The sequence below is a fragment of the Enhydra lutris genome, unplaced genomic scaffold, assembly GCF_002288905.1.
Source record: "Enhydra lutris kenyoni isolate GAN:26980312 unplaced genomic scaffold, ASM228890v2 scaffoldscaffold89, whole genome shotgun sequence".
In the NCBI taxonomy this organism is placed as follows: domain Eukaryota; kingdom Metazoa; phylum Chordata; class Mammalia; order Carnivora; family Mustelidae; genus Enhydra; species Enhydra lutris.
In genome coordinates this window covers 716,779-744,585 of record NW_019154173.1, presented here as the reverse complement: position 1 = coordinate 744,585, position 27,807 = coordinate 716,779, and the positions used below count along the sequence as shown (strand labels likewise).

Below are 27,807 nucleotides of genomic sequence, written 5' to 3'. Positions count from 1 at the left end.
TTGAACCACCTTTGCATTCCTGAGATAAATCCCACTTGGTTCTGTTGTATAATCCTTTTAATATACTGTTAGATTGGGCCTACCATTATTTTGTTGAGAATTTTTCCATATGTATTCATAAGGGACATTTGTCCGTAGTTTTCTTTTCTTATAATATCTTTGCTGGCTTTGGTATCAGGGTAATGCTGATCTCATAGAATGTGTTAGGAAATGTTCCTCTTCTGTTTTTGGAAGAGTTTGAGCAGGATTGGTATTGATTCTTCTCCAAATGTTTGGTGAAATTCACCAGTGAAGCCATATCCGGCCCTAGACTTTTCTTTGTTGGGGGCATTTTGAAACAGATTCTGTCTCTGTACTTGTTTACAGGTCTGTTGAGATTTTTCTCCTTTCTTTTGAGTCGTTTTGGTAATTTGTGTGTTTTTTTAGGAGTTTGTCCATTTCTTCTAAATTATCTAATTTGTTGACATATAATTGTTCATAGATTTCTCTTACATGACTTTTTAGTGAAATGTTACAGCTTGTAACCCATTTTAAAATATTGCCTCCTAATCTCGAAACTGGATATTTTCCAGGGTGCCTGGGTGGTGTAGTCAGTTAAGCATCTGACTCGGTTTCAGCTCAGGTTGTGATCTTATGGATGGTGGGATTGAGCCCCACGCTAGGCTCTGTGCTCAGCATGGAGTCTGCTTGAGACTTTCTCTGCCTCTCCCTCTGCCCCTCCTCCACACTCATGCATGCCCTCCTTCTCTCTCTAAAATAAATAAACCTTTTAAAAATTTATTAAAAAAAGAGGGACGCCTGGGTGGCTCAGTTGGTTAAGCGGCTGCCTTCGGCTCAGGTCATGATCCCAGCGTCCTGGGATCGAGTCCCACATCGGGCTCCTTGCTCAGCGGGGAGCCTGCTTCTCCCTCTGCCTCTGCCTGCCACTCTGTCTGCCTGTGCTCATGCTCTCTCTCTCTCTCTCTCTAACAAATAAAAAAAAATCTTTAAAAATTTATTAAAAAAAGAAACCGGGGGCTGCCTGGGTGGTTCAGTGGGTTAAGCCTCTGCCTTCAGCTCAGGTCATGATCTCGAGGTCCTGGGATCGAGTCCTACATTGGGCTCTCTGCTAGGCAGGGAGCCTGCTTCCTCCTCTCTCTCTCTCTCTCTCTCTCTACTTGTGATCTCTCTCTCTGTCAAATAAATAAAAAATCTTTAAAAAAAAAGAAACTGGATATTTTCTTCTTTGTAGAATGGTATCCAAAATTACTTCCACAAAGGCAGTATTATTCTGGGAAAACGTTAGAATTGTTCATTAAACAGATCTTCCTTGTATTTACTCATTCATTTACTCATTCATTTAATGGTATTTATTGAGCACTTGTTTGTCTATCAAAGACCTCCATACCTAGTCATTCTTCTTTTCTACTCAGCCAAGTCAACAAATTTTTTAAGCAATCTCCTATGTATTAAGCCCTAATCTAGTTCCCAGAGAGATCTAACCTAGTATGAGAAGCAGCGGTTGGAAATGACCTCCCTTAGTTGAGATCTTACTGATGTGTAGGAGTTCACTTGCTTGAGATGTGGATCATAGGGATCCACATCCAATATCTACCAAGATATTAAAAAAAATTGGCGTGTGTGAAGGCCTAGAAACAGAAAAGAGTATAGTACATTGAGAATAGAGTGTGTAGAGAATTTGAAAGAAGTGCATTCTAGCCAGTGTGGAAGTAGAGATGAAGTGGTGAGAGATGAGATTGGAGATGGGGATTAGTGTAAGATCTCGTAGGGCCTTCCAAGTCAGGCTAAAGATTTTTCACTTTGTCCTCCTAAGGTCAATACAATGCCATTGAAGAGTTCCAGGTCTGTGATTGACATGACCACATTTTCATCTTCAAAAGATTATCCTGGCTGCAAAGGGGTAAGTAGATTGGAACTGGGCAAAAGGAGATAGGAGATGATCACATAGGAGGCAAGTACAGTGACCCTGGCTACTGTTATGGCCGTGGACATGGAGAAGAGTGGGAAATTCATGAGATATTTGAAAGGTAGAATCAATTGCTGATAGACTGGATGGAGGGCGGGCCGTGGTGGTGGCGAAGATGACTACTAGGCCTCTGACTTGGGCAACTGATGGGTCTGGCGAGGCCACAGAAGAGGGGAAACTTTGCCAAAAGAGTGGATTTAGAGGGGAAGATAAATTTAGTGTTGGACATGTTCAGTTTGAAGTTCTCTGAGATCTCTAGGTAGAGATGTTAGTTATACTAGTTTGAAGCTCAGAATAGCAGTCTGGGCTAGAGACACACATTTAGGCATCATCAATAGATCCTTATTTAAAGCTATGGGAATGAATAATATGACTTATGGAGAGAGTAAAAAAGGAGAAAAAAAAAAGAGGCTACAGGAAACAGCTTTAAAGATCACCAGTAGTACCATGAAAATACAAGGAAAATGTTAAGTCGTATGCTATCAAGTGGTCAAAATGATAAAAACTGAAATGTGTCCTTTGAGTTACCCAAATGGAGATTACTAATGAATTTCTTAAATTCAAAAACAAGTTCTTTGGAGAGAGGGGTGGGGTGAGATGAAGCTGGATTGGATTGGGCTGAAGAATGCCTGAGAAGTGGGGGCCTCTAAGTGGCGTCATACAGACCAGCTTGGTTATTCACATGCACATTACCCTTTCTATGCCTTAATTTCCTCTTCTGCAAGATGGGAATGTGGGTTTGTTGATGTGAGTACATTAATCAGTGTAAAATATCTCCAAAAAACTGGAAGCAAAAGAGAAAAACTGAAGAGCACATAACACAACAGTGTGAATACACTTGTCACCACTGCACTGGTGCATTTAAACACGGTTAACATGGTACATTTTATGTGTATCTTATGATAGTCTAGAGAAAAAAAAATTGCAGGATGCCCCGGGTGGCTCAGTTGGTTGAGCGCCTGCCTTCAATTCAGGTCGTAATGCCGGGCTCCTGGGATCAAGGCCGGCATTGAGCTCCCTGCTTATCAGGGTGCCTCCTTCTCCCTCTCCCTCTTCCCCTCCCCGCTGCTCATATGCTCTCGCTCTTTCAAAATTTAAAAAATGCTTAGCATATAAAAAATCAGCATAAGGCACTCAGCACTGTATTGACACATACTAAGTACTCAATAAGTCTAGATGTTTTTAATTAGCAATAGTACATATAGAGCGCAAACATGTACCTGACAATTTTTTAAATGCATAATTTTCCTTAGGAATTCTAGGCTCTTAATTGGCATAAGGTTCAATTTAATATAAGACATGTTTTAAACAAACCATCTTGCAGAACGGTTGTGTTTGGCAGAACTGACGTCATTCACACTGACTTGATGATGGGAGTTTCAAGATTTAATGGTTTGGCTTACTGTAACAGTGTAATGCATAGGCTTTTATTTTTTATTTTTTTTAAAGATTTCATTTATTTATTTGACAGAGAGAGACACAGCAAGAGAGGGAACACAAACAGGGAGAGTGGGAGAGGGAGAGCAGGCTTCCCGCCTAGCAGGGAGCCCAATGCAGGGCTCAATCCCAGGACCCTGGGATCACAACCTGAACCGAAGGCAGAAGCTTAATGACTGAGCCACCCAGGCACCCCTTAGGCTTTTATTTTGTTTGAAGTATCACTTCGTTATTATTCTAAGACTTACGTAGGTTGTTACTTGCTTTCAGGATAAATAAGCTGAATTGTCTGGGAGAATGACATGGTAATTAGAGTGCTTTCGGCAGAAGTAACAAAATCCTGATATATCCCATTACAAAATAGAAATCATTTTTGAAAAAATGCACATATGGTTAAGTAATAACATGAATCCTAAGCATAAGGGTGCTTTCCCCATACTAGACTGTCCTTAAAATTGGTGCCGCAGGAACCCAGAGTTCATAGAGACAGAAAGTAGAATGGTGGTTGCCAGAGGCTGGGACTGAGGGTGGAATGAGAGTGATTTAATGGGTATAGGGTTTTGGTTTTGCAAGATGAAAAGAGTTCTGGAGATTGGTTGCATGGCAGTATGAATATACTTAACACTACTGAACTGTATACTTAAAATGGTTAATATGGCAAATTTTATGTGTATTTTATCACAATTTTTTAAAAAAATCGGGACTGCTTTTCATGTATTTCAATATAGGTAAAAGTGTTTTAGAAAAAAAATGCAGGGGCACCTGGGTGGCTCAGTGGGTTAAGCCTCTGCCTTCGGCTCGGGTCATGATCTCGAGGGCCTGGGATCGAGCCCCGGGTCAGGCACTCTGCTCAGCGGGGAGCCTGCTTCCCCTTCTCTCTCTGCCTGCTGCTCTGCCTACTTCTGATCTCTCTCTGTCAAATAAATAAGATCTTTTAAAAAAAAAGAAAAAAGAAAAAAAATGCAGTGGTAGAGGTCATTGAAGAACCACGGGAGCCATTTAACATGCAGATAAAGATGCACATTTCCAATCCTTGTAAAAATCTGCTCTCTCACAATTATTTTCTTAATTAAGCTCCAGTAGTTCCCTCCATACTCTCAGAAAATCACTCCACCCCACTTCTGATGAGCAGAAACCCAAAGTCCTCTTCTGACCGTAGGGACCGTGCCTTCCCCTGATTATCCCTTCTCTGTGTTTCCTAAGAACTCCAGGGTTGGTGTGCCTGTTCCCCACTCTTCCACTAGGAGTTCTCTTCCTGGCACCTCTGTTGAATTTGGGGCAGCCACATCTCTTCTCCATCTCCACCCCCTCCTACTCCAAGAAAAGCAGGAGAAATGTTTCTTCTTCCTGGCAGAAATGATTGTACTCTTCTTGAGCACTTTATCCCTTTTAATTTTATGGCTACCGATATTTATCTGATTAGGTTTTGCTTTTCATATGGCAACTACAAACTAAACTTAATTTACAGCCCACCCAGTAGTAAGTGTGTGATACATTCCTGGCCCTGCTTTATGCTCCGTCCCGCTGGCCTACATTCAGTTCATGTTCAGGGTCAGTCATTGCAGGAACTAGGCAGAGGAGTTGATAACCATAGCGTACAGCTCCTGTTCTGGACTTGCTGAGTGCTTTAGCTCTAGTAAGTACAGAAGGAATGGGTTAAAAATAGCAAACATAGTAAAGTTAAACTTGTTTTCAAAGAATTTAAGGTCTTTACAGTATTAGTTTTCTGTGGTTTCTCCTTTAAATGGAACTAAGCTTGATCTTTCCTTTCTTAATTCCTCCGGTGAGGATAATGCTTGGGAATCTGCTTCACCCAGCATGCTCCCCAGTGCCCCCCACTCCTCCCCAGCCCCATGCCCTCCTTCCTTGGTGCAGATTCTCTTGCTTCCTCCCAAGAGGGGGCAGATTCTCTTGCTTCCTCCTCTCCGCTCCTAGAGTGTGATAAACAGGCACAATGAGAAATTTACATAAAAGACACCAGTGAGGTTTATTGATGTCTCAGAATTGCTTTCTTTCTATTTTAATACTTTATTTCATGTAGAAAAATTATCTAGGGATGCCTCAGTCAGTTAAGCATCTGCCTTTGGCTCAGGTCGTGACTCCAGGGTCTTGGGATCAAGTTCTGCATCTGGTCTCCTTGCTCAGCCGGGAGCCTGCTTCTCTCTCTGCCTCTGCCTGCTGCTCCTCCTGCTTGTGCGATGTCTCTCTCTCTCTCTCTCTCTCTGACAAATAAATAAATAAAATCTTCAAAAAATATATTTTAAAAAGTTATCTAAGGTAATTCCCTTGCAAACACCACCTGTAGTGCTTAACCTGTGGGAGATTGTCTTCCAGAAGCCTTCTTTTCTCCAACTAATTTTCCATGTTATTCCTAAAAAATCAGCCAAGTTCAATATTTAATCTACATTTTGTGGCTTATGAGTCTATAGCTCAAGTTCAAATCCTACCCTCCCCAGACATTTCACACTACATTCCTGTTGATCTCATCAATTTTAGTCAGGCAGTCCTCTCAGGATTTCCTAGATACTTTTTTTTAAATAATTTTTAAAAATTTTTTATAAACATATAATATATTATTAGCCCCAGGGGTACAGGTCTGTGAATTGCCAGGTTTACACAATTCACAGCACTCACCATAGCACATACCCTCTCCAATGTCCATAACCCCACCACCCTCTCCCTACCCCCTCCCCCGGGCAACCCTCAGTTTGTTTTGTGAGATTAAGAGTCTCTTATGGTTTGTCTCCCTCCCAATCCCATCTTGTTTCATTTATTCTTTTCCTACCCCACAAACCCCCCATGTTGCATCTCCACTTCCTCATATCAGGGAGATCATATGATAGTTGTCTTTCTCTGATTGACTTATTTCGCTAAGCATAATACCCTCTAGTTCCATCCACGTTGTTGCAAATGGCAAGATTTCATTTCTTTTGATGGCTGCATAGTATTCCGTTGTATGTATATATGTGTGTGTGTGTGTGTGTATCTATATATAGATATAGGTATATATATATATATATATATATATATATCTCACTTCTTCTTTATCCATTCATCTGTTGATGGACATCTAGGTTCTTTCCATAGTTTGGCTATTGTGGACACTGCTGCTATAAACATTCGGGTGCACATGCCCCTTTGGATCACTACATTTGTATCTTTAGGGTAAATACCCAGTAGTGCAATTGCTGGGTCATGGGGTAGCTCTATTTTCAACTTTTTGAGGAACCTCCATGCTGTTTTCCAGAGTGGTTGCACCAGCTTGCATTCCCACCAACAGTGTAGGAGGGTTCCCCTTTCTCCGCATCCTCGCCAGCATCTGTCATTTCCTGACTTGTTAATTTTAGCCATTCTGACTGGTGTGAGGTGATATCTCATTGTGGTTTTGATTTGTATTTCCCTGATGCCGAGTGATGTTGAGCACTTTTTCATGTGTCTGTTGGCTATCTGGATGTCTTCTTTGCAGAAATGTCGGTTCATGTCCTCTTCCCCTTTCTTGATGGGATTATTTGTTCTTTGGGTGTTGAGTTTGCTAAGCTCTTTATAGATTTTGGATACTAGCCCTTTATCTAATATGTCATTTGCAAATATCTTCTCCCATTCTGTGAGTTGTCTTTTGGTTTTGTTTACTGTTTCCTTTGCTGTGCAGAAGCTTTTGATCTTGATGAAGTCCCAGTAGTTCATTTTTGCCCTTGCTTCCCTTGCCTTTGGCAATGTTCCTAGGAAGAAGTTGCTGTGGCTGAGGTCGAAGAGGTTGCTACGTGTGGTCTCCTCAAGGATTTTGATGGATTCCTTTCTCACATTGAGGTCCTTCATCCATTTTGAGTCTATTTTTGTCTGTGGTATAAGGAAATGGTCCAGTTTCATTTTTCTGCATGTGGCTGTCCAATTTTCCCAACACCATTTGTTGAAGAGGCTGTCTTTTTTTCTATTGGACATTCTTTCCTGCTTTGTCGAAGATTAGTTGACCATAGAATTGAGGGTCTATTTCTGGGTTCTCTGTTCTGTTCCGTTGATCTATGTGTCTGTTTTTGTGCCAGTACCATGCTGTCTTGATGATGACAGCTTTGTAATAGAGCTTGAAGTCCGGAATTGTGATGCCACCAACTTTGGCTTTCTTTTTCAATATTCTTTTGGCTATTCGAGGTCTTTTCTGGTTCCATATAAATTTTAAGATTATTTGTTCCATTTCTTTGAAAAAAAAATGGATGGGATTTTGATAGGGATTGCATTAAATGTGTAGATTGCTTTAGGTAGCATAGACATTTTCACAATATTTGTTCTTCCAATCCATGAGCATGGAACATTTTTCCATTTCTTTGTGTCTTCCTCAATTTCCTTTGTGAGTACTTTATAGTTTTCTGAGTATGGGTTCTTTGCCTCTTTGGTTAGGTTTATTCCTAGGTATCTTATGGTTTTGGGTGTTATTGTAAATGGGCTTGACTCCTTAATTTCTCTTTCTTCTGTATTGTTGTTGGTGTAAAGAAATGCAACTGATTTTTGTGCATTGATTTTATATCCTGACACTTTACTGAATTCCTATACAAGTTCTAGCAGATTTGGAGTGGAGTCTAGATAACGTTTTCCAATAGGAAATTCTAAACCTTTACCTAAAACTAACCAGTTCCTTCCCATCCCTTAGATTTCAATTAAAGATAATCTCTTCCAGGAAGTCTTTCATAGTTAGTTTGGGACAGTTTGCCACACCATGCAATTCTCTTCTTTTGTTTTTTTATAACATGTCATCATGATATAGCTAAAGTACCATAATTTCTTTTTATAGAGCATATGTATATATTGAAGTTCAGGTTAGCATGTCCTTGCAATTAGAATGTTTCACATTTTATATGGTGAACTTCTGGGTTTGAATGATAACATCATGAGCATCAGTAGCATTACTTAGATGTATTAAAATTCTGTGTGTTTGAAAGATGTGTGTGTGTGTGTGTGTGTGTGTGTGTATTTGATGGTTTTTTTTTCTCAGGGAAAACCTGTATTTTTCAGATTTGGTGCATGTCACTGTATAACAGCTTCTCAGTGATCAATGCTAATAAAGGGAAGCATTGGGGGAAAATATCCCAAACTGTGGATAAATCACAGTATTTTCTACTTGCTTTGGAAAATAGATTATTTTTATTAGCATGCTTTAAGAATGGCCATACAATTTTTTTTAATTAGTAATGATATCTAATGTTGGAGAGGTAGAAGAAAATTGATATTCTCATACACTGCTAGAAAGTAGATTTGTGGGGCACCTGGGTGGCTCAGTGGGTTAAGCCTCTGCCTTCGGCTCAGGTCATGATCCCAGCGTCCTGGGACTGAGCCCCGCATCGGGCTCTCTGCTCGGCGGGGAGCCTGCTTCCGCCTCCCTCTCTGCCTGCCTCTCTGCCTCCTTGTGACCTCTCTCTCTGTCAAATAAATAAATAAATAAATCTTTTTTAAAAAAAGAAAGAAAGTAAATTTGTACAGGCTTTCTGGAGTGCGATTTGGCAATGCATATCAATAGCATTGTGACCCAGAAATTCCATCTCTGTGAATTTCTCCTAAAGAACTCATTAAGGATATGTGCAAAGATTAGCTTAAAGGTTGTCATCACAGTATTACTTATGAGTGAGCAAAAAAATGTGGCAACAATATGAATGGTTAGGGATAGATGAAGTGAATGAGCTTTCATTATCTGTGTTTGAATCCAGTTCTAGCAACTACTAGCTCTATGCACTTGAATAAGTTGCCTAATTTCTCTGGCCCTCAGTTTTCTAATCTTTTTTTTTTAATTTATTTATTTGACAGACACAGCGAGAGAGGGAACACAAGCAGGGAGAGTGGGAGGGGGAGAAGCAGGCTCTCTGCTGAGCGGGGAGCCCGATGTGGGACTCGATCCCAGGACCCTGGGATCTTGACCTGAGCCGAAGGCAGAGACTTTAACCCACTGAGCCACCCAGGTGCCCCCAGTTTTCTAATCTTTAAAGTGGGGAAAATAGGGACACCTGAGTGGCTCAGCCAGTTAAGCTGCTGAAGTTGGCTCAGGCCATGATCCCAGGGTCCTGGGATCGAGTTCTGCATCGGGCTCCCTGCTCAGCGGGGAACCTGCTTCTCCCTCTCCCTCTGTCTGCCACTCTGCCTGCTTGTGTGTGCTCTCTCTCTCTCTCTGACAAATAAATAAATAAATAAAATCTTTTTAAAAAATAAAATGGGGACAATAATAATGACTACGTCATGGGGTTGTTGTGAGAATTGAGTGAGATAAGACATGCTGGGCACATAATTAATGCATGCTTCTTACTATGGTACATTCAGATGATGTAATATTCAGCCTTTAAAAATGATGTTGCGGGGCGCCTGGGTGGCTCAGTGGGTTAAGCCTCTGCCTTCGGCTCAGGTCATGATCCCAAGGTCCTGGGATCGAGCCCCACATCGGGCTCTCTGCTCAGCGGGGAGTCTGCTTCCTCCTCTCTCTCTCTCTCTGCCTGCCTCTCTGCCTACTTGTGATCTCTGCCTGTCAAATAAATAAATAAAATCTTTTTAAAAAAAAATAAAAATGATGTTGCAGGTGGTGTGCCTGGCTGACTCAGTCGATAGAGCATGTGACTCTTAATCTCAGGGTCATGAGTTCAAGCCCCACATTGGGTGTAGAGTTTACTTAAAATAAAATTTAAAAAACTTAAAATAAAAATGGTGTTGCAGGTAAATTTTAACATGGAAAGATATGTGTAATGTATTAAGTTATTTTTGTTTTGTTTCTACAGTAAAAATTCAGTTTATTCATCTGTTTATAACACAATACACAGGAAGCAAAGTGTTTCACATCATAGATTTCACTTTCAACTCCTTGAACTGTCATTTCTTTGGCTAAAAGGAGAGACTAGTCGGGAAAGCCAGGCAATGCCTAGGCAAGTAAAATAAAGTTGGGTTGGGGGGCAATGCTGATGTCATCCTCACAGGGATGGACACAAGGGGCTGTTTGTAGCAAGCTGATTTTCTTTTTTTTTTTTTTTTTAGGCTCCCTGCTGAGCAGGGAACCTGATGTGGGGCTCGATCCCAGGACCCTGGGATCATGACCTGAGCCGAAAGCAGAGGCTTTAACCCACTGAGCCACCCAGGCGTCCCTGCAAGCTGATTTTCTAGAACTGGTAGCTGGAGGCACAGGAGCACCACTCAGACACTCACACTTCATTCCGCTCTGCCCCCAGGCACAGCCACATCTTCTGGTCGTTGCCCTTACTGTCTTCCTGGATGTGGTAGTGCAGGGACATGCCATACTTTCTCTTGAATTCAGACCTAATTTTTAACATGTCCCCTTCCTTTGCTGTGGGTGACCATGATTCTAATCAGGACCTTATCATGAGCCTGCTTACCCTTCTTGGAATCACACATTCAGTCATCAAAATAGGACAGCTTGTTCTGAATACACTGGACTAGGTTCAGAAAAGCATTTTTCAGGTCTCTTTGACCTCCTCCTTGATCATAAGGGCTGTAGCTCTTGTACTTTTCAGATTCTTTCTGGATGTGATGCACACTCGCTTGGTCATGATGCCGATCCCCTTGGGAACATCAGTTCTTTCCTCTTCACTCCAGCATTAGAGATCATAGGCATCTAGGATCAAACAGTTTATAATCAAGGACACAGCCATCCTCTGCTCTTCTGCTCTTTGCAAGGATAACCATCAGCTTGCAGAAGTCACCAGATGTGTTGGAAACAGTTTCCTTCTCCAGATCAGTCTTGTACATTTCCTTATAAACTGTTAATTTCCTCTAGCACCTAATTGGCCCTGGAGCAGATGATCTCAGTAAGGGAGCCCTCCTCAGTCCTCAGCACCTTCATGGGCGAGGCTTTCAGCTTGGAAGCCGCATACTGAGCAGGTGTTTTCAGTAGGCCCCAAATCACCTTCTCCATGTGGCCAGACATCCAGGCAAGGCTGAGTTCAATGCTGATGCAGATTCCTTTTTGATCCTTGTCTGGTAGATGAAGGCAATATCCTGTCTATCCTCATTGCTGTGGTTGGTCAGTATGTTGATGACAGTGACCTCATCCACACTTTTAGCCTTGATGCCATTTCAGTGTTCAAAGCATTACACTTGAAATCAAAGTTGGTGTATGTTTTGACTGACCTGTATGTATTTGGGGGTGTAGAGTGGTCGCCCTCTAAGCTGAGTGTGAACAGTGGACATTTTGGAAGATGCTGGCCCATAACTTGAAAGCTGCTAGCATCCCAAGATGCAGAGCCAGAATGTATTAAATTATAAAGAAAAAAAATTGGGGCACCTGGATGGCTCAGTTGGTTGAGCATCCAACGTTTGGTTTCGGCTCAGGTCATGATCTCAAGGTCATGGGATCAAGCCCTGTGTCAGGCTCTGCACTCAGCACAGAGTCTGCTTGAGAGACTCTCTCTTCCCTCGTCCTCCCCCTCTGCTCTTCCCCCCAACTCGTGTACTCTCTCTCAAATAAATAAATAAAATATTTTAAAAATTATAAAGAAAAAAATACCCAAACTGCAGGATAGAATGTGTGGGAGGATCCAGGTCTGGAAAAGGAAACACTGAAATATTTACTATGGCCATCTCTGGATGGTGGGTGCTGCTGGTTTTTTTCCCATTAATTATGTTTTATACTGGGCGTGTATTGCTTTATAATGAGAAAAAAGTAAGTCAGTTTCCGTTGGGAAAAAAAGATTAGGATGAATAGGTGGAACTCAGAGGGTTCTTAGGGCAGTGGCACTATTCAGTACGATACTGTAATGGTGGATATGGGCCATTATACATATGTCCAGACCTAAAGAATGTGTAACATGAAGAGTGAACTCCAATGTAAACTATGAACTTTGGGCGGTAATGATGTATCAATGTAGGTTCATCTATCATAACAATTTACCACTTTTGTTCAGCTTTTAATAGTGGGAGAGGCTCTACTTATGTGGGAGTGGAGGAAATCTTTGTACCTTCCACTCAATTTTGCTATGAACATGAAACTGATCTAAAAAATAGAGTCTATTAAAAGTAAATTAGTTAAAAGATTGGATGGGAAAAAGAATAAAGAATGCTGGCTAGCAAGGAGTAGATATCTAAGTCTTGTAAAGCTACCATATATAATTCTAGTTGTTGTTTATATGTCATTAAACATTGAATTCTAGAAATATTTGATGATGGTGGTGATAATGGTGGTAGCGGTAGTAACAGTTACTGTTGACTAAGCACGTACTCTGTGCGAGGTGCTGTGTGAAGCATATTACATACATTATCACCATTATCATATTTCATACAAGGCGCCACTTGAAAGAGAAACTTTTTACATCGTTCGTAGCACTGTTCCATAGAGCAACAAATCATATGTCCAATATAAGCCTTTTATGCAAGTTTTATGGAGAAATCTGCGGACTTTTATGATAAAGGTCAACTAGTAGCCTTATTGATTTGAATTGGGAATTTTCTTTTTTTAAACTGTATTTTTTTTGGAAGAGAGAGACAGAGAGAGAGAGAGAGAGCGAGCAGGGAGAGTTGCAGAGGCAGAGGAAGAGAGAATCCTAAGCAGGCTCCCCACTCAGCACAGAGCTTGACATGGGACCTGATCTCACAACCCTAAGATCGTGACCTGAGCCAAAATCAATAGCTTGATTCTTAACCAGCTGAACCACGCCGGTGCTCCATACTAGGAATTTTCTTGAACTGTCAACCCTGGAACATGATTAGTACAGGCTAGTCTGAAATCTGGCCAGTCAGCAGTCATTAGCTGTCTGATAACCTCCTTCTTCATACCCATCCTCTGGACAGAGCCTGAACCAGGCTCAGGGCTGATGAGTATGTGAGTGTGTCTTTTCCAAAGTTCAATAGACCATGCTGTTAGGCGTAATCTGCTCATCTGTGTCTACCAAAGTAGATCATTTTGCCACAGTTCAGTTGGGTTTTTTTTTTAGTGTGGCATTCAAGGCTTTCCAGCATCTTCACTCTGTTGGCCTCAGAATCTTCTGTCCCTCTAGAGACACCTCGCATTGCACTCACACAGGACTAACAACCTTTCCTAAAACATGTTTCCTAGAACATGCCTAGCACTTTCCCTTTTCTCTTGCTTATGCTGTCAAACTCTTCGCCCTACGAGGCCCAACTCACACCACCACCTTGTGCCTTACCTGTCTCCCATCTCCCATTCCCTTCATCATTAGCTCTCATGTCTGGGCTGTAAGATGTCTATGGGTAATAACTACGGCTTACTTTTCTTTTAATTTCTCCTTCCCCTCTGAGCAGAAAAACAGTTTCTTAAATATAATAAGGGCCCAATAAATATTAAAATACTTAAGAGTTAGCCTTTTGTTATGATAAAGTAATTATGGCTCATTGTCCAGTATAATTTAAATGTAGTGAATTTTCAGTGACCCTTATATGAATTTTCTGTTATTACTTCTATAACCTTGGCTGTTTCCCCCACCTTCTAGCAAATGATTAGAAAAAACAAACTGGATTTAATACTGTCTTAAGCAAAATGTAACTAGTGAAAGATTTAAAATCTAATAAAAATTCACACTAGCTACTTCATAAAAATACTTAATTTTATGTAAAAAATACATAAAAATATATCCAGCACACCTTTTTGAACACTCATCTTCTCCCCACACACAAACTCATTCTTCTTACTGCCCTTCCAGTCTACCACAGACAGCTAGGAACCTCAGACCAATCTTGAGCTCTTTTCACGCTTTCATTCTTTTTTTTTTTTAAGATTTATCTATTTTTTTTATGTTTTAGAGAGAGAGCATGTGTGAGTGCAGTGTGGGAGGGGCAGAGGGAGAGAGAGAATCTTAAGCAGGCTCCGTGCTCAGCTAGGAGCCCCAGTCAGTGCTCAATCCCACGACTTGAGATCATGACCTGAGCCAAAATCAAGAGTCGAACACTCAACTGACTGAGCCACCCAGGCGCCCCTAAGGATTTTATTTTTAAGTAATCTCTACTCCCAACATGGGGCTCGAACTCACAACCCAGAGATTAAGGGTCATGTGCTCTACTGACTGAGCCAGCCAGGCGCCCCTCTTTACACTTTCTCATCATTTCTCCAGTCTCTCTCCTCTTTATCCTGCTCTTTTTCATTCAGACTCTCATTATCTCTTACCTGGCCTTTGATGCTGCTTCTAGTCCCTCTTCCCTCCACCCTCAGTTTGTTCTGTATATGCTGCTAGGGTTGCCTTTCTAAAACAGATATGATCTTGTTTAAAATACTTCTGAATTGGGGCACCCGGGTGGCTCAGTCATTAAGCGTCTGCCTTCGGCTCAGGTCATGATCCCGGGGTCCTGGGATTGAGCCCTGCATGGGGGTTCCTGCTCAGTGCAGAGCCTGTTTCTCCCTCTCCCGCTCCCCCTGCTTGTGTTCCCTGTCTCGCTGATGTCTCTCTCTCTCTGTCAAATAAATAAATAAAATCTTTAAAAATAAAATTTTTTGGAGGGGGGGTGGGGTTATGGACACGGGGGAGGGTATGTGCTATGGTGAGTGCTGTGAAGTGTGTAAACCTGGCGATTCACAGACCTGTACCCCTGGGGATAAAAATATATGTTTATAAAAAATAAAATTTAATTAAAAAAATATAAAAAAAAATAGTTCTGAGTTTTAAGAACTCAGAAGTATCTATGCTTTATGTTTCCTATTGGGCTCAAAAGGCTAAAGTCCAAAATCCATAATCTGGTTTCAGCCAAATTTCCCCAAATTTGCTTCCTTTCATGCCCTATCATGTACCAAATTTCAGCCACCCTGAATCTCTCTGTTCCCCAAACATGCTTCTATCTGAGCATCTCTTCCCACTCCCTGAAATACCCTGCTACCTCTTCCCTATCTATCGAATTCCTACCCTCCTTTGTGAAGCCTTCCCCAGGAACCCCAGATGGAGATACAGCCTCTGTTCCTTGACTTCACACAAATCATAACTAGTTCTAACACTGACCTATGGTCTAATTTGCCCTACCTACACTTCAAATTTCTCAAGGACAGGAAAATGTTTTATTTCTCTTTGGATCTTCAAGGTCTAGCACAGTGGTTTGCCTCATTAAATATTTCTGAATGCACAACTCATTGTGTTCTTAAGATATAATGTAAAAGTAAGATATGGTAGATTCATTATCTGGCATTTCAAGAACTAACCAGGATACAGGTAGAATGGATAAATGAATTCTAAAGGTACTTTTCAAGCCTCATTTTCACACTTAGCTTTAAATCTGTCCATTCTTTCATTCCCTCTTGCGTGGGTCCTCATAAGCTTTGCGATAAGATGGAACAGGAGAAAGTAATCTAGATGACAAGTATCTGAACAAGCAAGAGAAAATGTACTGAGCTACTTGGCAGTGACCACCTTAAGTCATTTCATATTATGAAAGTATGGTTTCTTCAGCTGGGTTCTAAGATACGTGATGGAGTTGCTTTGTTTGTTTGTTGCAAGGTAAATCTGGCAAGAAAAAAATGAGGTGATTTTAAGATCCAGTGCCTTGGGAAAGGGGAAGTAGAGATAAACAAAATGTTCTGTTGATGTTCTGCCCAGTACCTCTTATGTTAACAGTTATTTTGTTCTGTATACATACACACACACACACACACACACACACACACACACATATACATACATACATATATGTATATATATATATACACACATACATATATGTATATATATATATACACACATACTTTTGGCTAGTATAATTTTCAGTCAAGAGTCAATTGGATCTTTTATTATTTAATTTTAAACTTAACTTAAACTGTTGCTTACGTGCATTAGACATTCAGACATTTTAGGTGATTCAACATTGACTTAATTAATGTTTAGAAATAGTTAATCAGAAACATTAAAGCCAGCTCAACTGCTATTTATTCTTCTATTGAAGTATGATTAACATTCAGTGTTATGTTAGCTTCAGGTATTGACTTCTATATTTTAAATTTCAGTTTTTACCACCTTCTCCCATCCCCATCCGTGCTTCCTTTGGTCGCCTTCATCAAATCAAACAGGTAAGAAGACTTTCAAAACTGATAGCTGTTCAGTAAAAAGAAAACTATTTTTCCTTAAAAAAATTGCTATGGGAAAAAAATACTTATGGTTCTGTAATTCCAAATGAGGTCACAAATGATTCTGTTTCTAATTCCAGGAACGGTTCCTCTAAAACAAAAACAACTAAGAAGTCCTGTATTTCTTTGGGTTATTACCTATTTTAATAAACTGATAGTTTCCAGAAAAACGATATACTCTTCTGCCTCAGATCTGGCCTCTTTCAGAGATCACAAAGAAAAGATTATTAATTTTTAGGTTCATAATGACCATAATTATCATTTTTTCTAAAAACCATCAGATGAAATTTTTTTGATGGATGAAATGGCCTTTATGCTACCATTTTGTGTAATTGCTTAGTGATCTGAGTTCAGGGACACATTGTACCTCACTGGCTTATGTTTTGTGCAGGCCTGTATGTGTGCATGCGTGTGTGTGTGTGTGTGTGTGTGTGTGTGTGTGTGTGTTTAAAAGCAAATGCCTAATACACAGTTAAACCTTTTAATTATCCAAAGATTAGCCACAAAACTCAAAAGATCAAATCACCACTCTGCCACAGGTGGTAGGATTTTTCTGACCCAACTACAAACAGACTTTTGTTCAAGGGGGGCTTAACTGTTACGAAGCACTTATTATTCACTTAGCGCTAAAATACGTATTTTACATCTGTGCTCTCATTTTATCTCACAACGTAAGATCAGAAATTAACAACAGGAGAAATTTCATAATTTACCCAATGTTTAGAGTTAGTGAATGTCAGAGCCAGATTTAGCCCTAAATTACTGGAATCCTTTCCAGCTACCCTTTCCCTGTTTCAGTGGCACAAAAGCCATAGTATCTCATGAGCCTGGTGTTTAGGACTCCAGCTCCTGCTTTCTTTCCCTCTTTCCCTTTCCCACCATGGCTTCCCTAAAGTCTAGCCTGTCATCCAGGAGCAAACAAGTATGGTAAAAAGCTCCTTTTGCTTTTTAGTAGATAAAACGTTCTTTAACTGTCTTTGAGAGTAGGGAGCTCTTTTAGAAGTTCTTAATGAAAGAACCTTAAGTTAGTAGGTAAGATGACCTCTGGTTTATCTGTGCAATTTGTTTTGTTGCTTCCCCTAAATGAGATCAATACTTAAAAATTGATTGCATGTTGCTATTTGATTATAAAGCTTGAAATCAAGATAAATTTTTGAAAATTGGTTACATGTTGCTATTTGACTATGAAGCTTGAAACCAAGAAAAGTTTAACTGGTCAGTAAATTATAAAGCAATCTATCTCCATAGTGACATAATATATGTTACAAACATTTTAAATGAAACACAAGTAGAAAGTGAATTAAATGGGAAAACAGAAATAATATTAGCTTTCAATCTGGGTACTGATTGAATGGAAAACCAAGACTTATTTTTAGCAGCTTAATGGTCTGATAGATACCTTAAATTGCATATTTCTTTATATGCATTCTTTTTTTTTTGAGAGAGAGAAAGAGAGCACATGAACACAGGGGTGAGGGGCAGAGGAAGAAGGAGAAAAAGAGTCCCAAGTAGGCCCCATGCCCAGGGCAGAGCCCAACATAGGGCTCAATTTCATGAGATCATGACCTGAGCTGACCATGACCCTGAGATCATGACCTGAGCTGAAATCAAGAGACAGACACTTTAACAGACTGAGCCACGCAGGCACCCCTCTTTATATGCATTCTTTAACAGTGATTTCTTTTTAGTTATTGAACTTATTAACCTTTTGGGGAGGAGAATGCCTGAAAGTAAATCCCTGATCTCTTTTTACCCACAAACACTCAGTATGAATCTCTGAGAAGGAATATTTTTCTTACATAATCACCATGCCATCATTATAGCTAGCAAAATTAAGTTATTCTTTAATGTCGTCTAATAAGCAGTCCATGTTAAAATTCTCACTATTCTTTAAAACGTCTTTTTTACTGATTGAAACGTGTTCCAACCATGATCTCTCAGATCTCTGTTTTTTTAAGATTTTATTTATTTATTAGAGAGAGAGGGAGGACAAGGCAGGAAAGGGGCAGAGGGAGAAACCAACTCCCCGCTGAGTGGGGAACCTAATGTGGGGCTCAATCCCAGGACCCTGAGATCATGACCTGAGCTATAGGCAGACGCTTAACCCACTGAGCCACCCAGGAGCTCTCTTTTACTTAAAACATTCCTTTCCCCTCCTGTTTTTTGTTCTGCGCCACTTATTTATTGAAGAAGCGAGGCCATTTGTCCTGTAGACTGCCCCACATTCTGATTCTGCTTCCATGTGGTGTTTAATATGCTCTTTTGTTCCCTGTATTTGCTATAAACTGAGTTGATTACATTTTCTTTTACTTTTAAATAAACACACAGTGCAAGTCAGTATTAGGTTTTGGCTCAGCATTTAAGTCAGTGTATGATTTAGGTTGCCCCTTTCCTAGCAGGCAGTTAGTGGATAATTTCTTCTCAAGTGGGGCTGGTAGCTGTTTCTAGGTATTAGGGAGCTTGAGAAAATGAAGTTGGAAGTTATTTTTGCCCCCCCCCAACTTTATTGATATGTAATTGACATATAACATTGTCTAAGTGTAAGGTGCACAACATGATGATTTATGTATATATTGTGAGGTAGTGACCATGGAAATTAATTTTCTAAACACATAGTACTTTGCTAAGTGTTCAGGAACTGTTCTTTTTATGTAATTTTCCTTTCCTAGTAATAATCAAGTTTATGTTTCAAGAGGTTTGGAAGCACTCAGCTTTTAGCTCCCTATCCTGAACTAAAGGTAAGTTAACCACCCTGCTGAAATAGTTGTGTATTAGTTTGCTAAGACTTCCACAACAAAATACCATAAACAGGGGGGCTCAAACAACAGAAATTTAGTTGATCACAGCTCTGGAGACTGGAAGTATGAAATCGAGGTGTTGGCAGGATTGGTTTCTTCTGAGAGCTGTGAGAGAAGCGTCTATGTATTCCAGGCCTCTGTCCTTGGCTTGTAAATAGCCATCTTCACGTTCAGATGGTGTTTTCACATATGTCTGTCTCCTTTTTTATAAGGACGTACTGGATTAGGGCCCACCCTCATCACCTTGCTCTAACTTGATTACCTCTGCAAATACCCTATTTCCAAATGAAGTCCTATTCTGAGGCCCTGGGGGTTAGGACTTCAGCATACTAGATTTTAGGGGGACACAATTCCACCCACAACAGTTTGTTCACAGTATATGGTTCTATAACTTTGCCTTTATTTCCTGCCTTGTTTAGGAGGGTATAAAATCACCGGGGCGCCTGAGTGGCTCAGTGGGTTAAAGCCTCTGCCTTTAGCTGAGGTCATGATCCCAGGGTCCTGGGATCGAGCCCCGTATCGGGCTCTCTGCTCAGCAGGGAGCCTGCTTCCCCCTCTCTCTGTCTGCCTCTCTGCCTACTTGTGATCTCTCTCTCTGTCAAATAAATAAATAGAATCTTTAAAAAAAAATTAAAAAAATAAAATCACCAATACCCAGTAAGAACGTGACTTTTTTCTGCAGTGCCTTAAATACTCAGGCAAATCATCTACTTACATATTACCGCTGCATTTCTAGCATCTCTTCCTTTTACACCTTCACAAATGTAAACTTTAGCAACACATACTACAGTCTTTGTTTTATCTTTCCTGGTTTGGATAAATTAAACTGGGTTTAGACACAAATGTAAGGGAACTTTATGAAACAAAGCTTTTGAAACAGATGATGCTAGGAGTGCTGGGCATGATTTTGATAGGGACCATTCAGATACCACAGTTTAGTTTCCACAGTCTAGGAAAGCAGAGGCATTAGATTTCAGTGATACGTTTTTCAGTCTTCCTTGAAACCTACCAAGTACCTAGTCTTTTTTAGGAAGAAATGTTTAATTTGGTCTTAGTTTACAAACCGTTTCATTCATTCAGCAAACATTTGTTAAGCACTGTGCCGGCACTGGGCAACTCAAATCTCTCAGGCATACTCACCTTCTGAGAGAACAAGTGGCTAACTCACTGTTTCCATTTTTACTTTGGAGCCTAAAAACCTGAAAGCTAAGCTTAGCGCTCAAGTGTAGCAATTCTCCTTAAGATGGGTTTTTAGCATACAGTGCTCTTTGCCCTTGACAGTTACATGACTCTTGACCTTAAGATAGAAACGATAAAAGAGCCAGCCTACCTTTACTAACAACCCTCAAAATAGCTGATATTGGCCAATGCTCCCAACTTTCCATGGGAGGAACAATGGGCAAAATCTTGTCGTACTTTGGGAAAAATTGCTCTTGTTGATTAAGTAAATTACAAAATACTTTGAGCTTCTCACTACAGGAAAACACCTACATAAGTCTTAAATGGAAGGACTATACTAACCTTACATTTTGTTGAAAAGATTTACTGTTATTCCGTTGTTTTAAAAGACTAACTTCTTAAACTTCCTTTCCTGATTTCCCTCATTTTCAGTAATGACATCAAAATAACTTGAAGCTCTGGGTTCACCTTCAGTTCTTCCTTATTTTTCTCCTGTATCTAATTAGGCATCTAATCCTTTTAATTCTTCCTTGACAACATCCTCTCTGTTCCCACTTCCTTCTGTCCCTTGGGTCCAGATTACCCTAATAATATTCTAAGAGATTTCCTATCTCTGCCAGTATAATCCAACTTCCACAACAACACCAAGATAATTTCTCGAAGACATCATTTTCACCTTTTCTCCCCTGTGCAAAAAGTTATAATGGCTTCCCATTACCTATCAAATAGGAGTAAGATTAAGAATAGCTAGGCTGTCGTGAGTGCTTGCTTACACAGGTTGCCAGGCACTGTGGAAAAGAACAGTATACCCATGTCATTATCCTCAGTTCTTATCATCATCTTCATGTGGACAAGGAGACCGAGGCTCAAGTTCAGTCGCTTGCCTAGGGTTGCACAGGTAATAAGTTACAGAGTTGAGATTCAGCCTAGTTCTGTTTGGCTCCAAAGCCTGTGGTCCTAACAACTATCCTATTCTGCCCAAACTCTTTAAGCTCAAACCCTTCAGTTACTTAAGATCCTAGAAATTTGGCCCTATTTTACTTCTCCAGTTTTATCTCTCATTACTTCATAACACACTCCGTTTCAGTCAAGCTAGTCTCACTACCCTGAAACCTGCCATGTTCTTTCCCTCTAAGCTTTTGTTCACATGGTTCCTTCTGCTTGGAATACCTTCCCCTTCCCCCTGGGTTTGTCCATGTTTTAAACCACTTTCAAGGCCTAGGTCACATTTTATTTATATTTTTTAAGATTTTATTTATTTATTTATTTATTTGTCAGAGAGAGAGAGAGACAGAGAAAGATCACAAGCAGGGGGGAGCCTGGCAGGTGGAGGGAGAAGCAGGCTCCCCGCTGAGCAAGGAACCAGATGTGGGGCTTGATCCCAGAACCCTAGGATCATGACCCGAGCCGAAGGCAGACGCTTAACCAACTGAGCCACCCAGGTGTCCCCTAGATCACATTTTAATTCACACAACTCAAGCCACTTTTCTCTTCCAGACTACCCATAATGTGTATCACTTATATCGACAAGAATATTTAAATTCTTTTGATCATACACTGCAATAGTACAAAATATTTTAACACATCCTTCCAATATATGTAAATAATATATCCTTCCGAAACATGATGGACATATACTACTAACCCAGTATATCATGTGAATCATTGAATATATGCAAAATACAAATGTAAAAGGGATGAACTAAAGATGAAATGATGTTTTTGGAACATTTTAAATTGTATTTTATTAACTACAGGTCATCATTGAGAGTGAATATGAGTTCATATTTCCAGTAGTCTTCATGATTTAAAATTATTTTAGCCTGTGCCTCGATTGAGATTAGCTCAGCATTGTGTTTTCACAGGAAGGTGGCAGATGATGTGCACCGTGCTAGGTAGGAGCTTCACCTTTGTCATTTCCCTGTCATTCGCTTAGACTTGTATTACATATCTTCTGTCCAACATTTCTTTATAGAAATCTTGTTAAGATACTTGTCTGTTTTGTGAAACTCGGTTTAATTAAAACTGGGTAATATATCCATATGGCCACCTAACTTGCAATTAGTTATAATTAGCTAAAGACCAAAAACATGCTGGTGTTTTGCAAGATCTTGGAACCCTCTGGGCTGAGTGAGGGCACCTGTGTCAAACTGTAGACTATTAGCAAACCTGAAGTTCTTACTATCTTAGATTTTAAAATATATAAATTGAATTTCTGTGTTTTGCTTTTTGCTTCTCAGTGGATCACCTTGTATACTTCCTGGGCTATGATCATGCTTACTTTGGAGAGCACCAACTTAATGCGTATAAAACTTAGCTCTCAAATGTGATTCTAGGCCATTTTAGGAAAAGCTCATCCTCTTATTTCCTGTTCCCCATAATATTTAGCACCCTATTTACCCAGCACTGTCCTTGATACTTTATTATGTGTGAACTATGTTTTTAAAAATACTAGGATAAATTTGGACTGTGCAATTTCTTAAAGCCATTTCAAGCATTTTTAAGGGTACAATTCAGTGTTAAGTACATTCACAATGTTGAACAACCATCATCACTTTTCATTTCCAGAAATTTTTCATCATGCCAAACAGATACTCCATACACATTCAGCTATAACTTCCTATTGAACCTCAATGTCCTATAACCTCTGTTCTACTTTCTGTCTCTGAAGATTCGGCTATTCTGGGTACCCTCATCGAAGTGACATCATATAATACTCGTTCTTTTGTGTTATTTCACTTAACATAACGTTTGCAGTGTTCATCCATGTTGTAGCATGTGTCAGAACTTCATTCCTTTTCACGGCTAAATGATAAGTCCATTGTATATATCACATTTTTTAATCCATTCATCTGGTGATGAACACTTGGGTTGTTTCCACCTTTTGGCTATTGTGAATAGTGCTCCTAATGAACACTGGTGTGTAAGGACCTGTTTGAGTCCTTTTTTTAATACCCTTGGATATATGCATAGGAACAGGATTGGCGGATCATAGGGTAATACAATGTTGAACTTTTTGAGAAACCATCAAATTGTCTTCCAGAGTCTGCCCCACTTTACATTCCCACCAGCAATGTATAAGAGTTCCAATTTCTCCCCATTCTCGCCAACACTTGTTACTTTCTACATTTTAAAATAATAGCTATCTTAGGGGGACCTGGGTGGCTTAGTTGGTTAAGCATCTGCCTTCACTCAGGTCATGATCCTGGAGTCCCAGGATCAAGTCCCACATTGGGCTCCCTGCTCAGCAGGAAGTCTTCTCCCTCTCCCTCTGCCCTTGACCATGCTTGTGCTCTCTCTCTCCCAAATAAATAAATAAAATCTTTATTTTTTAAAAATATTTTATTTATTTATCTAACAGAGACACAGTGAGAGAGGAAACACAACCAGGGGGATTGGGAGAGGGAAAAGCAGGCTTCCCGCTGAGCAAGGAGCCTGACACGGGGCTTGATCCCAGGACCCTGGGATCATGACCTGAGCCAAAAGCAGACACTTAATGACTGAGCCACACAGGTGCCCCAAATAAAATCTTTAAAATAAAATAAAAAATAATATCTATCCTAGTAAGTGTGAAGTGTTAGCTCATTGCAGTTTTCAATTACATTTCCCTAATGACAAATGTTGACCATCTTTTCACGTGCTTATTAACCATTTGTATATCTTCTTCAGAAAAATGTCCATTCAAGTCCTTTGCCCCTATTGTAATTAGGTTGTTTATCTTGTTTTTGTTTTGAATTATAAGAGTTCTTTATATATTCTGGATATATAAAATATAAGATTTGCAAATATCTTCTCCAACTCTTTTTACAAAAGATTTTAACAATGAATTAATTATATTTTTAAAAGAGTTTATTTATTTATTGATTGATTTGAGAGAGAGAGAGAGAGAGAGAGAGAGCCCTAGAAAGCACAAGCAGGGAGAGTGGCAGAGGGAGAGGGGGAAGCAGGCTCCCTGCTGAGTAGCGAGCCTAATACAGGGCTTTATCTCAGGACCCCAGGATCATGACCTGAGCCAAAGGCTGATGCTCAACCAACTGAGCCACCCAGGCACCCAGTTAATTTACCTATATATAAAGAGAGAGCATCAGCATGGTGGGGAGGGGCAGAGGGAAAGGGAGAGAATGTTCAAGTGACTCCACACTGAGTGCAGAGCCGGATGTGGGGGTTGATCCCACATCCCTAAGATTGTGATGTGAGCCAAGATCACGAGTCAGATGCTTTTAACTGACTGAGCACCCCCGGGCGCCCCTATCTTCTCCAATTTTGTAATTGTCTTTCAATCTCTTGATATAGTGTCTTTTGATGTATGAAAAATTTAAATTTTTTGAAGTCCAATTTATCTATTTTTTTCTTATGTTACCTGTGCCTTTTTTATTGTATCTGAGAAATCATTACCAAATCCAATTCACGAGGCCTTTGCCCTATGTTTTCTTATAAGAGTTTTATAATTTTAGGTCTTATGTTTGGGTCTTTCATCCATTTCAAGTTAATTTTTATACATGGTGTAATGAAAGGATGCAACTTCATTCTTTTGCATGTGGATGTTGTTTTCTCAGCCCCATTTGTTGGAAAGATCATCCTTTCCCCCATTGAATGGTTTGGCACCCTTATGGAAAATCAATTGACAGTGTATGTAGGTGTTCATTTCTGGGCTCTCTGTTCTATCCCATTGATCTATATGTCTGTCCTTATGCCAGTACCACACGATTTTGATTACTGTAGCTTTATAGTAAGTTTTGAAATCAGAAAGTATGAGTCCTCCAAATATATGCTTTTTCTTTTTCAAGATTGTTTTGGTTATTCAGGGCTCCTTGAGATTCCGTGTGAATTTTATTTTTTCTTCCATGTGAATTTCAGTATGGGTTTTTCTACTTCTACAAAAAATGCCACTCAGATTTTGATAAGCATTGCATTGCATCTGTTAATCATGTTGGGTAGTATTGCTGTCTTAAAAATATTACTTTTTCCAGTTCATCAACACAGGATATCTTTCTATATGTAGGTTATTTTTAAAATAACAATTTATGTGAGAAATGATACTTGTGTTTATTTTTTAAAAAGAAGGTCAAAAATATGGTAAAGTACAGGGGCGCCTGGGTGGCTCAGTGGGTTAAAGCCTCTGCCTTCGGCTCAGGTCATGATCCCAGGGTCCTGGGATCGAGCCCCACATCGGGCTCTCTGCTCAGCGGATAGCCTGCTTCCCTCTCTCTCTCTGCCTGCCTCTCTGCCTACTTATGATCTCTGTCTGTGAAATAAATAAATAAAATCTTTTAAAAAAATATGGTAAAGTACAAAGAAAGAACAAATTACTCTACATCTCACTACTCTTTGATAAGTACTGTGAACTTTTTGGTGACCATCCTTCTGAACATCTCTTGTTTATAATTTTACATAAATAGCATCTGAAGTTTTTTCCTACTTACTATGTAATACATGTTCTTCAATGTGAATGACTAGATTTAAATCATGTTTGCACATAGGGGAGCCTGGGTGGCTCAGTTGGTTAAGTGTCTGCCTTCAGCTCAGGTCATGATCCCAGGGTCCTGGGATTGAGCCCTGCATTGGGCTTCCTGCTCAGCAGAGAGTCTGCTTCTCCCTCTCACTCTGCCCCATCCCCTTCTCAAGCATGCTTTCTCTCACACAAATAAATAAATGAAATCTTTTAAAAAAATAAATAAATCGTGTTTTACCATCATTTAGTTAAACAAACCAATGTTGATAGACATTTAGTTTGCTTTGGACTGTGAGTAATATTTATTAATATCATAGTATTAATGGTAGGAAAAATAGTATAATAATGAATGTTTGATGTTTGCTCTTTTGAATGAAGAATGCCTCAAAGTTATTCATTTAGAAAATTTCTCCATATTTGAGGTATCGTAATGCATTACTAATAGACCTTTGGTGTAGTAGGTGTGACGATTAAAAGTAGAGAACTAGACACTTGTTTAGAGATTTGTTTATCCTCTAGCTCTTATATGGCCCGGTGAATAATAATAAAGGTACAACCAAATCAAATAATTTTGTAAAACCATAGGATCTGGTATTCATTTATTCTCATGCTCTGCCTTTCAGGAGGAAGGCATGAACTTAATGACTAGAGAAGCAATGCATGAATGGTGAGAAGTGTACTTTGAATTACTATTCTGATCATCTCTGTGTTCAGTCACTTCTTTTCTTTTTGTTAGGCAAACACCAGTACTGATACCTCTTCTTTTGCAGGGAAGTACAAACCGCACTACGGATAAGTCGGTCTTGGGAAGAGAGTTTGAGCCTGGTATGGTATTAACACTTCAATTTTATAGACAGTTTGAAATTTTTGCTGATTTTCAGTATCGGCACTACTTAGTTTTGCTGTAATTTCTAGAAATTCAAGCTCTCATTTGAAACTGAAATTTATATGCTTCATAATTTTTTATTGCTCCTGAGAAATAGTTGATGACTTACTCATAAAAATAACTGACATCATTTGAAAGTGGGGTTCATAGTAAATAGTTGTCTGATACAAAACCAGTGTTGTTGTGGACCAGCCTCCTCTCTGTCCTACTGAGTCTAAGAAAAGTTTAGTTCTGCTGGTCAAATTGCTTAGTTGACAAAACAATGAATGATTTCACTCCTTCCTACATAATTTATTAACTAGGTATTAGAGTTTCAAACCACAGACAGTGAGTTTCTGCATAAATACTACATTTCTGTGCCTGTAACACATACACTCCCACTATCATTTTAACATGCAGCCTTTAATTTGAACATATTTGGAATTGAGTTAATCCCCCACTAACATTTTTTAATGTTTCTTTATACATTATGATTACTTAGTTGTAGAAGTTGAGCAATGCTTAGGGTTCTTTTCCATGGACATTTCAGATAATGACAGAGAATTGAGCTGAAATTTGGGTAGAACAGATTCTGGCTAGATGTTAGTGTCCAGATTTGGGAGTCACTAGATTTGGAAATGGGTCACCAACAGAAACAGTGACATCTTATTTTCCTTTGAGCCTTGAGTGCCTTAGATGGACATCTATCCCTGATTTAGGAGTAGGTCCTAAAGATTGAGTAGATAGCCTCTGAAGCCTGCCCCTTTTCATGTTTAGTGCTAATACAATTTATAGATGCTGTTGGATTCCATTAACCCAATTATAATTACTTTACATGTTGGCACGAGTGAGTGAATCCGTGAATGTGTTAGGAAGAGGAAGGGAATACATAACATAACTGTACTCTGTCTTAAAAAAGAAAAGAGCACATTATAAAGGCCTGAATTATGCAGTACTGATTTTGTCCACATAAAATCTATAAACATCTTTTATAGCTGTAGTTATGTTTGCTGTCCCATTTGTATCTTAGTTCTAACCAAATCCTTTTTGACTGTTCCCTGAACATAATATTGTAAT

The 27,807-nt window shown here is 39.6% G+C and overlaps 1 protein-coding gene across 4 annotated transcripts in view; it reads left to right on the top strand.

The window, feature by feature from the left end:
* The window catches only part of LOC111162163 (family with sequence similarity 122C), a 69,236-nt gene that overhangs the window by 7,106 nt on the left and 34,323 nt on the right, over positions 1–27,807 (top strand). For 3 of the 4 annotated variants that reach the window (XM_022526359.1, XM_022526358.1, XM_022526357.1), the window contains 4 exons: positions 1,814–1,900; positions 16,317–16,379; positions 26,489–26,532; positions 26,636–26,690. In XM_022526359.1, coding sequence (XP_022382067.1) covers positions 1,814–1,900; positions 16,317–16,379; positions 26,489–26,532; positions 26,636–26,690 — 249 coding nt within the window. The remainder of the gene's footprint in view (positions 1–1,813; positions 1,901–16,316; positions 16,380–26,488; positions 26,533–26,635; positions 26,691–27,807) is intronic. The other variant, XM_022526360.1, reaches the window with a different exon arrangement.